The sequence below is a fragment of the Taudactylus pleione genome, unplaced genomic scaffold, assembly GCF_031769625.1.
Source record: "Taudactylus pleione unplaced genomic scaffold, aTauple2 ptg000333l, whole genome shotgun sequence".
Taxonomy (NCBI): domain Eukaryota; kingdom Metazoa; phylum Chordata; class Amphibia; order Anura; family Myobatrachidae; genus Taudactylus; species Taudactylus pleione.
The window spans coordinates 8,691,814-8,709,440 of NW_028284734.1; the positions used below are offsets into that span (position 1 = coordinate 8,691,814).

The window sequence follows — 17,627 nt, forward strand, 5'->3', positions numbered from 1 at the left end:
CCTTATAGTTTCACACCGAGCAAAACAAGAAGCATCAGACCAGTGTAGTAATATTGGATGAAGAACTGGAGAAATAAGTTTCCCAGGAGGAGGAGAAGCAAAAGGAGTAATAAGCAAATTCCAGAAAGGTATCTAAAATAGGGCTGCATTCTGATAGAGATTCCACATCACAAGTTGAAAGATGGAGGCAGAATATCTGCTCTGCTGTTTGGGAGACCCAGACAATAGGTGGTGAAGAATTTAACAACAATAAAAAATAATCACTTCCTTGCTTGGTGAGGATTCAAGTATTGGGCATTTTGAAGTTAGGAATAGTCACTGAAAATATAGCCCCCTCAAATAGATGTCTCCACTTCTCCAGAGTCCAGACCCAGTCATGGGTGCATATGAGTAATGGCAGGACGCAGGAGGAATTATACATTTATTATACATTTGATTTAAATATAACTTATTACCAAGCGCAGTAATTAGTAGGGACGCAGGAGGAGTCTGACCACCTCTGGTGTTTGTGTATCTAGGCAAAGAGAAAAGACCTAGAGACATTGCATCAACTGATCTTGATTCACTTTCTCTCTTTCAATTCTACCTACGAGGTGCTGAGAAAGTCAGAGTATACTGTCCCGATATGTGAATTTTGTGGACTCTTAGTGCTAGCTAGTAAGAGGAGATGACCCCAGGGACTCACCCATGCAAGGAAATCCAGCAAGTGGTTGCTGTGCGTCCTGGATGTTGAATTTAAAAGCTGGTATCAGGAGATGGCAGGACACATGGCAGGAATGCAGAACAGCGCTTATAGGGAAGCCAAGTAAAGCCAAAATCAAAGCCAGACATCAACTTTAAGCTGAACTATGTCACCAAAACACTTGTACAGTAAGTCGTCCAGCCACACTACATAGAGTGGGACCACAGAAGATGATTGGCAGATGCTAATCCTGGTTAGTGCTTGCCGGATTTTGGGACTGGCATGTGCCATATGCATAGATAGAACTGTTCTGTCTTTCAAATATAGATAAATGTCTTTGGAAAAATGTAGCTGACACCATCATTGTTTATTTTAAGTATACCAGGAAGGTGCTACTGTAGGTAAGCCATCTAACTGCATTATCCAGAATCTTTGTTTAGGAGTTTAACTTACTGACAATAATTGAAAGAAACTTTCATGGTCTCTAATCTCAAAATCTATCAAGGCAATCTCTATTATGGATTATTATTATTATTCTCCAGAACTAGGCATGAGTGTTTGGTTTTACCAGGTATCAGGCAGTGGGGTAATGTATACACCAGTCCACCATAACCTGTGTTTCAAATATTATTTTGTTTATTGTTGTTTGTTTTAGTTGTTGTTTTACTTGGTAGTAAATTCATGTTGTATCTGTATAATTATTTACTGTATCTGCTGTAAAATTAGAACACCATAAAACTAAGAATATAGATAAAAATTTACTTTATTAAAGTATATTACTTACCTAATCGGGAAGTCTGTCCTATCAAGTTAACCTTTTTAAACACTAGTTTTTCAATCCCACTCAGGCTTTTAAATTCATCTGGTAAAATCTTTATGTCCCATTCACCATCTGAGCATTCCAGCACAATTTCCTTCAACTCTTTAAGTTGGTGTATGTTTGAAAGCAAGTACTCTGTAAAAGATAATATATAATTTTATGTAACATTTGTATGAGAAAAAGAAAAACAAATCTACTGGGATTCAACCTTTTTCATTGACCTTCCATAGATTACAATCCATGCCCTCAACACTTTACCACTAAGCTTAATTTATATGCGAACACACTATTGCCTGCCAGTTACACCCATTCAGCTGCAAGTGCAGTTGCCACTTATATGACTGCAACTGAGATGTGTACAACTCGGAATGGATGCATGCGCTCAGCTGTAGAGCGCTAAACGCTGAGGGATCCATCTGCTTACATGTAACTCTGCGTCACATTTATTTTTACATATATTTCTCCAGTCCCCAGGGATTCCTAACAGTGTATGTTTTACAGATCTCCTAGTTGGTGCACAGGTGTAGTCATTACTATCTGACAAATTTTAAAAGATAAAAATGGGAGCAGTGGAAGATGAAAGGGGGTGGTGGGATGAGGGGCAGGGCAAGAGGAAAAGTGATTTGTGAAGGGCACAAGGGAAAGGTGCATGGTGGGGGCGATATATTGGAGACCGGTGATGTCTGGATATGGGAGAGCAGGCAGCAAATGGAGGGTCACAGGACAGGGGAGACTGGACCTGGGGATGCAGGGCAGGGAGGGCTGGACCAACAGAGGATGCTGAACAGAGAGGGCTGGACCTAGGGGGCACAGGGCAAGGAGGGTTAGACTAAGGGGGAGTGAACGACAGGGAGGGCTGGACCTGTTGGGGGCACAGGGATGGATATAAATAGTAATAGGTAGCACAGGGCAGGGAAGGCTGGACTTTAATAAGGGGGTACAGGGCAGGAAAGACTGGACCAAGGGGGAGTGCAGGATAGGGAGGGCTGGATCTATCCGGGGTACAAGGATGGCTAGACATGGTGAGGGGAAACATATATAACATATATCTGCATAGATATATATATATATTTATATATATATATATATATATATATATATATATAAAGAGAGAGAGAGAGAGAGAGAGATTCCATGATGGTGGCACTCGAAATAAATATACAGTCAGGCTAGATTACAAATGTTTCAATGCCTTATGTATTGCATTTTCATCAGCATCCTGGCGAAAATGCAATACATAAGGCATTGAAACGTTGGTAATGAAGCCTGCCTGTATATTTATTCTGAGTGCCGCCATCATGGAATTTCTCTCTCTCTCTAAATCTCTCTCTATGTATATATACAGAATCCCCTTAAAAAACAATTAAAAACATTGGAAAATTGCGATAAATTGGCTGCATTACGATACTTTATGATCGACCATGTACCTGTAACTTTAAGACGTGGTGATAGGGCTAAGCAGCTACTCATTAAGGAATCCAAATGGATTATGAAACTTAATACCATTGTTCCCAATGGATTGAACGAGAAGATCAATTGGAATAGCCTTATGTGTGCCTCTATTTTCCGATGTTTTTAATGTATTTTAAGGTGATTCTGTACCCACACTTATATGTGGCCCTCTCCCTGTCCTTAGGTCCAGTCGCCTGAAAGCGCAGCTTGCTGACACCTGTGGAGCGCAGGCCTCCTAGTCAGTGGAACGCACGCTGTGGTTCCTATGACAACCAAATCTGCAGCTTCCGGAAGTACGGCAGTTACATGCTTCTGGCGGGGCGGCACCCGATGGACGGCTGGAGACGGGCGAACATGCTGGTGGTGAGGTATTTATGGGGCTAAGTGTTTTACTATCACTTGTCTGCTTTTTGTACTTGATGTGGTCCTGAAGACGGGGCTTCGGCCCAGAAACGTTCGTAGACCCAATACACAGTATTTGTTGACATTATTGGATATCTCTGGGTGCAGTTCTTTCTGGATCTATCTTTATCTTTGATTGTGCACCAGAGAAAGATGTCTGGTTGTTGAGAGTGCCAGCAGATTGTGGAAGCTATTATATATATATATATATATATATATATATATAGCACAAGATCCTTCTGGCATGGGTGTATACCCAGCACACAATAAAGGAAGGCGGCACCCCAATAGAACATGTAATTCAATGTGTATTAATAATCAAAACGGCATATTAACATCCATGTGTTAATATGCCGTTTTGATTATTAATACACATTGAATTACATGTTCTATTGGAGTGCCGCCATCCTTTATTGCGTGCTGGGTATACACCCATGCCAGAAGGATCTTGTGCTATATTTTTTTAGGAGGGCACCCATACTGTTTTTCTTATTGTCCTGAGTGCCGGGCTCACTCTTGTATATATATATATATATATATATATATATATATTTATTTTTTTTGTAGAATATATAATACTAGAATAACTTTTCCACCAGATGGGTTACATGCAAACAGCACCCCCGCCCTCTCCAGTCACTGGGAGGCTCACTCTCTGCTTCCTACTGGTGGTGCCTGTCACAGAGTGCAGCGTGTCTCCAGGCGGTGCTCCGAACTGCACTCGCTGAGATAACCCCACACCTATCCTCTGCAGTTGATCCTAGCTCTGCCTTAAGCTAAAGAACCCAGACTTGACGATGAGTGAGGGCAGAAGTGCAGTTCCATGCCCTGACAACGCTGTTATTTTGTCTCAACTGTAGTATATGGCCACCAATAGTAGAATTTTGTACCCTCGGGCTCTCTTTGCTTGCCACACTTTGGGCATTTGGCTTGCTTCGCTTGCCACATGTGGCTGTTCCCTCTTGATGTCCACGTGGATAGAAACTGATGACGTCAGGGTCCTGTTGCTGAAGGGAATCTAGCCATAACCTATCTTCTACTGAGGCTGCCATGAAGGGGGTGGGTTGGCACTTCACTCTGCCTGGGACTCCATGGCAGTCCTGATTCAGGCTGATTAAATTGCCTGTTATACTCTGTTGAAATACCTCAGAAGACTTAAATCCTCATAAAATATTTAATCTATATTAATTTTTCAAATTTCTAAGTTTTTACTTATCTATATTTGTATTTTGGATTAGGAATGTATTATATGGTATACTGTACTTTTGATGAAACTAAAGATATTTTTGTCTAACCTAATCTTTTAATAACAGGATTTACCTGGTAGTGGTTTGAAAGTTAGATGCAGAGATTGCAGGGAAGACAGATGTGTGATCAGTTCTTGTTCCTCTCTCGTCAGCTCTGTAGATTTTATGCTGCACTTCATAATGGACTCTTTGTATTGATCGAAACATGGCGAGATACTGTTTAGAAATCCTGGGCAATTCTCCAAGTCCAGTTCAATGTGAATAGAGACATTGCAGAAAGCCATGATATTAACTAAGATGTTTTCATTCTCTACCGGACGACCATATGATTTAATTCTTAGCACAGAAATTTTATGAATATCCTGGCTGAAGCAAAACGTGGACAGATCAGCAATTTTTACACTTGCTTCCTTAAACTTTAGTTTCTTTCCCAGAGTATCTGAAAAAAGTTTAAAGGCTTTGGAATAGTCTGTGTCCACCGTGGGTACATTCCACATTGATGCAAAGCTCTCTGTGTTCCAAAACTCATGGCTTGATTCATGTGGACCACGATGTACAACTATCTCCAGGCTTTGTATTAGCTGCAGTCCTTCTGGATACCTGTGCAGAAATTCAAGCAGATAAAATTGTGGAATTTGCAAATCAACCACAATGGATTTTCCTTTGAAAAATTGCAAAATGGTGGGAGCACAAGAAGTCATGTATTTACTCTCTTTGGCTACGTCAACAGCAAAACACAGTAAAAATTTGATCACACATTCTTTGCGGAAGTCTGATTCGAAAGTAGTTGTAGAAGTCAATAGTTGTTCTATATCCTCTAGATCAGGGTGGTGTTCCAGGTAAAGCTTTGTCTCTCTCTGACAATCAAATGCCTCACTAGAATTCAGCAAGCTGAACAGGTGTGACATTATCATCTTCGTCGTTTCAGGAGAATGCATGCATGAATGCTTTAAGAAATAGTTGTAGCGCCCAAAAACTTTTAAGAAGGTATCAATTTCCTGCAGGTATGACAAACCTCTTTCATTTTGTGCTCCGTCTCCAGATTGCAGAAGTTCATGCATCCTAAGCCCAGCCAAAAACTCCTGGAGCGAGGGGTGGAAGAACTTGAAAATGGCGTGGAGTCTCTGTGATGTGAACATACTCAATATTCCAAATTGGAGAGCATCATTGGTATTCACACCAGATTCATCAAGGTCCTTATGAGTGAATTCAAAGTGTGATTGGAAGAGGCCCCTCAGGGCAAGTTCTCCACATGACGTGAGCACAGCTTGGAGCCTCTCTGTCTCATTGGGATGATTGAGCATGATGTGCGTCAGATAAGACTTGCATATAGTTATGTATAATGCATTTGTTTCATTTGGGTCTTGCACCCAAAATATACAGAGAGAGAAGCTAAAAAGGGGTGTTTTTAAAGCAGCCTGAATTGTTTTGGAAAAACTAATTTTCACATAAAAGCTCTCAATGAATGATATATTGTGTGACAAGAGCTGCCTAAAAATATATATTGAGCTAGAGAGGGGGAATGCCTGGATGCTCATTATGTTCCTCGCATATTGACGCAGCTTCCACCCCTTGTCAGTTCTCACTGTGACAGCCAGACTCACTCTGTTCCAGGGATTCTTCAGTATAAGTTCTTCTATGGATCCTGGAGTGGAGTCCATCGTACCATAGTCATCCAGGAGAAATAGGACCTGATTCTTTAATTGCTGTATGATGTCCCCCAGAGTCTCTTCAGTAAGAGATGTTGTGGATCCCATCAGTTGCTGGCAGATGATGTCACTCAGAGAATGTTGGCTGTCAGTGGAGGATAGAGAGATATAAAACACAAGGCTGAACCTGCTGAGAACAGGACACCTCCCTGAGGCCCAGAGAATGGCAATCTTCCTGAGCAGAGCTGTTTTCCCACTGCCAGCTTCTCCTTCTATCATAGTGATGTCCCTCAGCTCTGACAGGATATCCGGTAATGTGAGCTGCCGCATTATATGATTTCTGGTGTCCTTCAACCCAACAGAGATATCTGCAAACAATGAGCTGAGATCGACAGAAACATGGGAGGAACCCGGAAATGGTGCTAATTTCCTGAAGTTAGAATCACTGTACAGATCCATCAGATATCTTCTTAATTCAGTTGCTTTAACAGACCAATCTTCCATATGGACTTTTAAACCTGACAATACAGAATATATAATTAGTTACCAATCACATCACATACTGTAAACACATTGGACCTCATGACAATCAAGTACTACACCAGTTGGCAGAGCTGGGTTAAGGGGGTGGTGACAGAGGAGGTCACCCCGGGGCCCACCCACACAGAGAGGCTGCTACACAAGGTCGGTGTGACCCTGCAATTGCAGAGAACAGGTGTCAAACGGCACCTGTTCTCAGATGGGGGTGCCATGGCTCTGTGTTCTGCACACACAATCAGTGCTGCATACAGTGCAGAGCGGCTCCCGAGTCCACTCATCAGCATCAAGTAACACATCACGTCCGTGGAGAACACAGAGCCAGAACCATTCTTGAGTTGCCAGCCTTGGGAGATGAGTATTCAGGGGCATTGGGGGGATGGACTGTATATCACACAGGGGGCAGTGTTAGGCATATGGGGGACACTGTGGGGCAAGGTTAGGGGCATACTGACATGGTGTTAATTGTATTGGAGAGGGCCTACACAACTTAGATGCTCAGGGGCTTCCATAAGCCGTAATCCAACCCTGCCAGTTGGCATAACATATTTTAAGACACATTGCTCTACGCAGAACAATTGTATTCATGCATATTTGTGTGATTCTGTCACCTGCTTGCAGCAGTATAGCTGGGTTGGGAGTGTTCTAATGTGGGCAGAATACAGTAAGGACATATTTGCTGAGCACAGGCAGACTGGAAAGAAAGCTGTATTTTATTGGGGGCAGGTACAAGTAGTGGATGATAATGATGACTGTGACCTGCAATAGAGAGCCAGATATATTATGTCTTTGTTTAAGCCAAACCTTTTTTTCCCCATATATGAGACTGGCAGTGGTTTCTGCTGTATTACAGAGGGGGTTTTAAGTTTAATTGATGCATAAAGGCAAAAATGTTTGTTGTGATTAAAATGGTTTAAAACATATACCTGGCACACATATGCCACTGTTGCCAAGAGGCATGCATATTAACATAGTGGCCTATTTGCAAATGGCTGCAATCGTGGCCTTTTTAGTGGACCTAATTTCCACCTGTGATTTGGACAAATCTGCATCAGGCCCAATATAACATTCCATTCTTCAAACAATATTTAAAACAGTAAGTGCCAGATATAATGTACACTCACAAATGTAATAGGGCGCGAGTTTGCGACTATAGATAAACTCGCATATTTCTTGCTTTACTATTACTCGGAAAAGAATCTCACATCCAGATGTTTTCCCATTGTCGAAGCCGGATAATTGGTTGAGATAGGATCAGTTTAAAAATGAGATTGGAACGATACCTTCTTGCGAATGGCGACAAGACACCATCTTAAAAATGAGATCTGCACGACGCCATTTTGCGAATGGCTGCCCAGCGCCATTTTAGCGAAACTCACACTTAAGTACATACGGCGATGCTATTATTAGCATCATGCGATCGCATATTATTAGCATCATGCGATCACATATCTCACCATACCCCATACACACATTAAATATGCACAGTTGCACTGTTAACACCATACGCACATTAGCGACTGCATAATACCCCGCGTACGAACGCTGTTTATTAGCTTCATGCGTACGCATCTGCCCCAAGTTAAAAGTCCTCACTACATAAATACAGTCACTAAAACATACAAAGGGATCAACCCTACAAAACATGTACCATGATGAACTTTAACTAGCGTCCTTTCCCAAACCCCTAATACTCACACACTGCACACTTACATAAAAGGCTCCATAGCTCCAAAGTGTAATATCTAGGTTTATTCATTTATTACTAATGTTGTGAAATAAAGATTATTTGATATCTAACGTTTAGTACATGATAAGCAGACCGTGTCTGGTGTCGTACTGATCTACTCTGTCTCAACAGCTTCCCGGTGTCATCGGTGAGAAGATCGCAACTTGCATTCGCAACTTATGGACTGTAGAGAGTTAAAACACTAGAATGTACTATGTAATATTAGCAGCTTAGATTTGCATGCAGCGGGAAAAAGGAGACAAAAGGCTGTTGGAGGCTGACATGTGTCCATTAGAATCGACCTGTTAAATGTCCTGTAACAGAAGCTCCGTGACGGAGAACCAATGGAATCATGCCAAACTTGCCTATTGTATTGCCTATCCCTGCAAGGGTATATATGTGCTCTCTGACCCCAATCGGGAGTCTTCTTGCTGATGCTGTTGATGGAGGTTTCTTACTGATGCCGGTATCTGGTCCCAGAGCGCGTGTGCGTATGTAATAACTGTACCTTGGGCACATGCCGTGTCACTTTTACTCGGGGAGGTTATCTCGTGGAGATATATATCTTAAGGGTCATGTTTTAGTAGCCACCAAAGCCTCTATCGCCCAGTTATGGAAGACCGCCTCTCTACCCAATATTGGTGTTAGTGAAAATAAAGTTAAAAAACATTTTTTATTTGAGACAATGGATTGTAAGTATTCCTCCTCCGCTTCTTCCATTCATATGAAATGTTATGGTTGGGAAAAATATAGAGAGAAACAGGGACACTCTATTATATATAACCCTCCTGTTCAGGGGTGTAGCGAGGATGGTTCCAGTGGAGCATGAGCTCTGGGCGCCAAAATGGACAGAGGGTGCCATCCAGGGTTCCAGAATTCATGGGGTGCTGTACAGTATGACAGCCACCTGTTAGATTTATCTCAGTTAGTTTTCTCTATATCCTAAATAAGTTATGGATCTGAGATCCATTACTACATGTCATGATCCTCAAGCTGCCCAGTTTGCCTCGGCCGTCCCTCCTCTGTGATCATCTTCTGTCACCTCCCCTTTCCTGTCAGATTGATTACATTCACTTCTCACCTATTTAATTCCCTCCCCTCACTATCCTGTGATCAGCTCTTTGTCCCGGTCCACTCCTTTCTTATTGGCTTCTGTCACCACCCCTCTCTGATTAACTCTTTTCCCCTCCCCCCTCCTTTTCTTATTGGCTTATGTCACTGGACTTCACTGCTTGGCTTTGCCCTTCCTTTCTCCTTTCTTATTGGCCTCTGTCACCTCCCTTCTCTGATCAGCACTTTCCTCTCCCCTCTCCTCTTTGATCCCGTCCCTCCTTCTCTCTTCATTCATTCCTTCATTCATTCATTCGTTCATTGTTCTTCAAAGGACTGAGGTGAGGTGAGTAATGAGGTGTTTCCAGGCATGACCATACAGTTATTTGAATGTTTATTTGAAAGGAAAATATTATGAGACCTGAAATAATAATGGTGGTAGACAGAACATGATCAGTAGTACTCACATTAATAAAGGTGCAATGTAAATTTACAAAGTACAGTAGGAGCATAGTTAAGAAAGGAACTTCCCATAGATGTTCCCACTCTAGTGAAAGCTGTTTGGGGCAGTAATCGCAGTAATAAGCTATGCAGCCTGTGGAATCTCACTCTAGCACATGTATTCTGTCAAATTCAGAAAAAATGCTCAGAATATAAAATACAATCTCCTCTATTGACTAATAACAATGATTCAAAGGAGCAAAAGTCAGATCCTAGGTGCTATACATAAATAAAGCAGTGCCAAAGAAGCTTCCTCTTAATGTTAGATACTGCATCACCGAAGCATTCCATTCCCCCAATGGGACCTCAGTGTCCAGCGTGATACTACCACTGTTTGCTGTTTTCTCTTCACTTCAGTATTCCCCTACAGGCAAGCCATACCCCACTGACACAGTTCAGTATTGGGGGGCGCTATGACAAGCACTTTCTCCAGGCACCATGTTTCCACACTACTCCTCTGCCGCTGTTGGTCTAACTGTTCTTAGTTACCCCCAATCTGAAGTGTGACATGTTGGTCCAATGATAGAGCTTGCTTCTGTCCATTATTTTACTTAAATATATGTATTGATTTTCTGGTTATGCAATTTACCTGGCTTTCCTTCATTTCCCCTTTTTTTCTTCTGTACCCCAATTGTTTGTACTAAAATTCAATAACAATGATTGTGAAAAAAAAAATACAGGGGACAAAATGCAAAGGGGTCTCCTGTATTTCAAGAACAAGCACTAGGCTCTATAAAGCCTGTCCTGGTTCTTAAAATAAAGGTGAAAATATTTGTAGGGGGTCCACTGTATTTTAAGAACTACAGCTGAGCGGGTCCTGGCTGTGAAAATACAGGGGACAAAATGAGATGGGGTCCCCTGTATTTACCGTAACCAGCATCAAACTCTTTCTAGCGGGTGTGTAATGCCACAGCCAGGGGAACCCTTTCACTGGGGATCCCTAGGGAGGTGGTGACCCCCCCAATAAAGGGATCCCTCTTTCCAGGCCACTCCAGACCAGGACTGATAGCCTGGGCCTATCTTTCATTATGGTGGGTAAGGGGACAGGAGAAAAAAGGGGTGGGGAAGAAAAGGAAATGTATAAGGGTAAGACACCGCACAGAGAGATGGTATATTGATATTCAAATGAAACAATGTGTGTATAATTGATGTTCTAAATGAGGGTGCTTCCTAGGAGCTGTATTGACAATATTTGAAGAAAAAAAGAGAAAGTACTCCTCTTTAATGGGGCACACCTCATGTGTATAATAAATAAAATTTAACTTTTATTATATTTAATTTAAAAATATGTGATATGGTCACAGTATGGTAAGAGCATTTAAGTTCAAAGAATTCCATGGACAAATATCCTGTTGTGAGATATAAGGGAATGTATTAACATTAATAAGCATCCCAATACAATTTCTATGTGTTTGATATCTCACAATAAATATAACAATACACCACAAAGTACCAAAGAACAAGACAAAATAATGATACTTAGAAAAATTGCTTCATGTTTTTAAAGGCACATATGTTAAAGATATTGAATAGACAAATATACCTGCGTTTAAACCATTGGACAAATATCCTCTAGTGAGATACAAGAAAAATGAAAAATAAATTAAATTAACAGCATGATTTAGTTTCTGTCCAGAGAAAATGTTAACTAATGTAAAGTACATACAATAATCACATAAGTCTGGACTGTATATTATAGATGGAATCTGTCGGTATTTGATATATATGTCCTCTACTATATGAGGGACACAAACTTGGTATCTCACTATAAATATACAGATAAAAATAAACACTAACATTTAATAAGAAAAACAATGATACTTGAAAAAAATGTGCTAATAAGTGATTATATATGCTTATAGGCATATATCGGCGAACCTATAAATGAAAAAATATAGGTGAAAAAAACACACAATTTAAAAATTAGCACCTTGAACCAGACCTGTTGTCACAAAATAATTTATTGGGTGAGACGTCCCTCATTTTACTGGGAGATTAGTTTGTCAGGTAAATTTTGCTGCAATGATATATAGTATAGAGTGAAAAGCAGTACCTTTTCTACCTTCTGTAGGGCAGGTGGAATTGCAACCTAATGATGACTTGTAACAAGCCAGGCGCACACGTTGGTGCACTTGGATCTTATAATGCGTACAACTCTGAATATGGTGAACATACGTATTCTTTCTGTGCACACTACCTTTGAACAATGGGTCTGACGCAAATGCCGTCACAGCGGCGACAGTTTATGCAAAAACATGTTAAGTTGTTAACGACACATCTGGCGTCCAGTGCTCAGAGAAGCCCATGAAAGCATCTCACATCCGCCGCTCACACCCATCAGCTTTCTTAATAAGTCTAGGGTGCCGCAGACACAGTGTGTCTCCAGACAAGCAGAGGGCTCTCCTGCTATGAGCAAGGACACAGTGGCTAAATTATGCATAAAAATAGTGTTTAAATGATCCGATACGCCTGCGGTTTTCTAACCATCTCTTATTACCTCCCCCAAAAGTTGACTACCTGTGATCGCAAAACAGTCACTGCACGTGCACAGTATGGCTTTCAAGCATGTGCAATGTCTAACAACCGATCATTCTGCGTAAATATCGGCATTGCGCGCAGATCTGAATCAGGCCCAATGCATGTCTGATTTACCTCCAGTCCTGCTTCAGGCCTATACACAGTTTTTGAGTAGTAGCTAAAATGCATTTGATTCATACTTAATTACTCTTTCAGTTTTTGCTAGAGACTCACGAATTTTCGGGAGCCCCCCGCACCCCCATAAAAGTTTCCGGATCTCCCGCATCCCGCCCACGTCCTAGTGAAGTGGGCAGGATGGGAAGATAGTAGCGGTGAATCATGGCACAATTGGCAGGAATCGCGGCCCGTATGTATAGGGTGGGGCTAAATTATAGAAACCTGCATCATTTAGCCCCGCCCCTCCTCATGGTTCTGCAATTCACAGTAATTTGCCGTGGTGGGGGCGGGGCCTAATTACATAGGAGCCCAGCCCCGCCCTTCCAAGTGGCCATCCTGTGTCCCTCTCCGGGCATCTCTCGGGTAGGTGTGATAAAATGTTGAAAGTATGATTTGGCACTGCAAATTCACCAATTTCTACTTTTGACTTGTGTTGACTGGAGGAATTTGCAATACATTTTGGGAGATTGAAAATGGCATACCGTTCAGAATTATTAGAACACTTTTGCTTTTGGCATGACCCTAGTATTTTTATTATGCTTCTGTGGTTTCCTTACCTTTGTTGTATTTTAAATATTAAGGGGCCGATTAAATTTGCTGCGGCTTCCATCGGCTTTGTTGGACATGTATTCAGAGGCTCATAGATGGTGTGCTGTCGTTGTCACCGTTTACAAATGCAAAAGATGGCAACACGTTTGTAGCCCAGAGTGTACGAGCATATCTGTGCATGTGCATAATGGCTACATGGAAGCTGAAAAAGCCTTGCGTTGTGGGAGATGCAGGAAGTGAACTGTCTCTCCCCTGCTTTTCTGTGATTTTTACACACTTTGCAGTTTACTTGATATGGAAATATATGGGATGTAGTTATGAGACCGGCGGCCGCATGGCCACCAGTCTCAATCCCAACAGCGGAATCCCGGCAAGTGTTTTAACATAGGCGCTGAAATACCGACGCCTATGTTAATCCCAACGCCGGAACACCGAGGACGCCAGCCCGAACGATGGTAAATCCGGGGTGTCCTTTTTGCTTTCTTACATATTCACAAAATAAAGTGGCTACTGATAATTATCACTACAGTATATATCGTATCATATCGATGTGATATTTAGTAGTGTTATCTAGCCATTCATGTACACTTTCCTGTTCTGTGAAGCGATACAAAAACCAAGCACTCTGCAATCCTGTATCAGCTGTGGTCCTCCGTAAACTCAGCATGCTCGACCTGTCTGCGCGTGCGCCGCCAGTAGCGTCCACCAGGGTAGCAGCGAGGGGATTAGGCAGATTGGCGGGGTGCGCAACATGGAGTGGGAGCTGGCCGTAGAAGGGTAGGGGAAGCGGCAAGTGAGGACAGAGGTGACTCAGCATATGCCGTGTCACCTAACTATAGGGGTGCGCGGGGCACTGGGGTAACGAGCGTCGGGCAGTTAGGAGGAGGTGCACCAGGTTACTTTACTAATAACATTGCGGTGGCGACAGCAGGGAAAAGACGGGGACAGATTGGGCAGCAGGCAGTCATAATTCAGAGGAAACCCGGTATATGAAAATGCCCTGGCCTCCTCTGATTGGCTGCTGTCCAAAAAGGGGGAGGAGAGACATGGGAGAAGGCAGGGAGACAGCTGCCTTCACTGCTCTTCTCCCCTAACAAGCATCCATTCACCATCCCAAGATGGCAAATGGATTTTGCAAAACTGAAAGCAGAGCTTTCTGTGCTTCTGTGAATTGCTCTCCCCATACTAGTGTATGGGGAAGTGATCCAGCCATGGAGCGAGGCTGCCGCTGGAGAAGTTATGCTCTTCTCCACGGTAACCCCCTTTATGAACAGATTGAGGCAGGGCTTTTCTCAACTTCATGAATAGAGTAGACCCCTATGTGAAGTTTTGTTCAAAACTCTCCTTTATACAATTTACACAGTGGCACATCTATAATGGTTGCAGGGTGTGCAATGTACACAAGCCTGTAAGTTAGGGGTGCCTTAGGCCAGCCCCAGGATTCAGAGGAGAACAAGCAAATAAATATAAACTGAACAGAAGAGACAGAAGAGCACAGTAGCGGGGGAGCACGATTGAGGAAAACTAATAATGGCAAGCAAGGTAGGGAAGGATTAGGAAAGAGAGAAAAACATATGGGTTGGAAGAGAGAGAAAAAGAAGACAGCAGAACACAAACTGCTTGGAGCACCACTGAAAAATCCTAAGGAGCCACAGGAGAGACAAAGGAAGGTTGTATAAGTAGAACACCTTCCATGAAGGTGCAAACATCATGTATAGGAGCAATTCTGTGCTGAAACCAGACAGACAAAGCAGAGATCTGCACTTTCAGAGATGCTAGGCAGAGGCCTAGATCCAGTCCAGCTTGAAGAAAAGCAATAATTCAAGAAAGGGTCATAGTTTCTTGGAACACACCATTGGATATATGTATGCCATATTCTGTGGTAAATCCTGGCTGAGGCCGGTTGATGTGCTCTGAACATGGTCTGGACCACAGAGCTTGAGAAACCCTTAGCCATTAGGTAGGATGTCTCAAGAGCCAAGCCATTAAAGACAGACAGGCTAGGTCCGAATGTAGACATGGTCCCTGAGACGGACTCGGTATGATTTGGAATCCCGACACCAGCATCCCGGCAGCAGTGGAAATTCTGATCGTCCTCAGGTAAGTATTAGCTAACCTATTCTACCCCCTAACCCTCCCATAGGGGTACCTAACCCTAACCTCCCTCACAGTACCTAACCCTAATCCTCTCTCTAAGTGCCTAAACCTAACCCCCCCTTCCCCGCTGCCTAAACCTAAGTGCCATGGGGGGTGGGTAACCCTAACCTCTCCCTGGGGGTGCCTAACCCTAAACCCCCCATTCCCCTAGCCTAAACCTAACCTCCTGGGGTGCCGTGATACAGTAGTATCTATTTAAGTAACACTTCCCTAAATTGAAACAGTGTAACAAGTCTAATCACAGTAAATGCATCGGTGCGAGCCTGGAACCACCACTAGATGTCACTAATGTTTCATGTTTCAGATTTTACAGTTGCACATTGTAAAAACTGTAAAAAAAACCCTACTGTATCACGGCAATTGCAATTAATCTTCCAGGCACAGAATACTATACTGGTTCATTTATTAGCCCAATTTTCTGTCAGGATTATAATATATAATAGATGTACAGTACCAACGTGGACTCAGGATGATGAACCAATTCATATGTTAATTAATCAATAGAAATTGAGACACAAAACACAGATACCATTTATTGCATTTCACATACTACTTATTGTATTTGTTTTTATTATCAATTTATTCTTAGATTTCACTAAAAAAATTACCAATATTTTAAGTAATAAATAAAAGTTATATTTTATATATTTTTCTAAAGTGCACCAACAAAGAGGACATTTCTTTATCTCTTCTTCTATAACAGTGAATTCATATTGTCCTTGGCAGCACCCCCAGTTGCTCTATCAATAATACAATTGGAGAATTCCTAATTTGGGGTTTAATCGATATAGAACACATATATACCTACTAGTGCAGAAGCTTTCCCATATTCCCTTCCCTTCTACACAACTTACATGAGAAGCAAGGCAATATCAGGTTGTAGGGACCAGAATCTGGAGACAGCAGGAAACACAAGGAATACTAGCAGGAAGTATGATCTGGAGTGCAGACTCTGAGGCAGACTTGACTTGATGAACTGGCACCAGGGAACCTGTGTGGCTGGTCCAAATAGGAAGTTCAGGTGCAGCTCACAGCTGCTGTATCAACTAATTACCCAGTTGATACTCAGACCAGAGTGCTGAAGCACCAGGGAAGAGAGCGACACCCCAGGCAGGGAAGAGAAACTGCATGAGTCATGACAGTACCCCATCCCCAAAGAGCGGATTCCAGACGCTCAACAAATATCTGTCACAACCAGAGTTGTTGTACCTGGTGAGTCGCAGTCTCTGCCTGTGCGGGTGCTTTGGCGTGGTCCTACTGGTGGGGGTGCTGGTGCCTAGAGGTTGGCGCGAGGTGCGCATGGATGTCTGAGGGGTACAAGCCATGTCGTGACCTCTGTTCCTCAGTTCCACCTCCATTGGACTTTGTTTTCTCTGCCTGACACCTGCTTCCAGCCTCACTATTGGACTTCGTTTTCCTGCCAAGACATTTGTTTTCAGCCACACATCACTTGGATATATAAATTGGCAGAAATAAACAAGTCCATCACCATTTCATGAATTATGATACTCCTATTAAACCTGCTGCATTTCAATACTGCAAACACGTTCCAGTTTTTTCTCCTGCATCCACCCCAGGTTCAAAAAATAATCCAAACCTGACAGTTTGCACTGGCCAATTGGATTCAGCCACTGGACAGGAGTTTGTTCTGTTATCCCTCCCATCAATTCAACCCTTGGATCCACCGATGACGAACCTATGCAGGTTAACCGGGCTCACCTCACTAATGAAGAACGGCAGAAACGACGCTGAGAAAACCTCTGCATGTATTGTGGGGAGTCCGGCCATCTTATAGCTTCCTGCTGCCGCATTGGAAACCTCCACACATAACATCCCCGTGGACAATCGAATATGCAGAGTCCCCAGAATATGCTGAGTCAGTTCTGCACATAACCCTGGACTTGGAACAAGGTATTGTGTTTGTTTCCTCCCTTATAGATTCCTGTGCAGCAGAAAATGTTGTTACCCTCGGATTTGTCAAAAAACTCCAAGTATCCTGTATTACCCTCAATCATACTATCACCCTATCTGCAGTCGATGGTAGCCCAATTGTCAATAGCGTAATCTTCAAACAGACTCATCATATGTTGGTTCATACAGGAGCCCTTCATTCAGAGCTCATCAGTTTTTTGATAATACCCAAGGCATCTCACGATTA

General features: G+C 42.5%; 1 protein-coding gene across 1 annotated transcript in view; it reads right to left on the reverse strand.

The window, feature by feature from the left end:
* The window catches only part of LOC148509028 (baculoviral IAP repeat-containing protein 1-like), a 196,413-nt gene that overhangs the window by 43,929 nt on the left and 134,857 nt on the right, over positions 1 to 17,627 (reverse strand). The window contains exons 11-12 of the mRNA XM_088443700.1: positions 4,677 to 6,770; positions 1,467 to 1,637 (exon numbers count right to left, since the gene is read on the reverse strand). Of these exons, the coding sequence (XP_088299826.1) occupies positions 1,467 to 1,637; positions 4,677 to 6,770 (2,265 nt within the window). The remainder of the gene's footprint in view (positions 1 to 1,466; positions 1,638 to 4,676; positions 6,771 to 17,627) is intronic.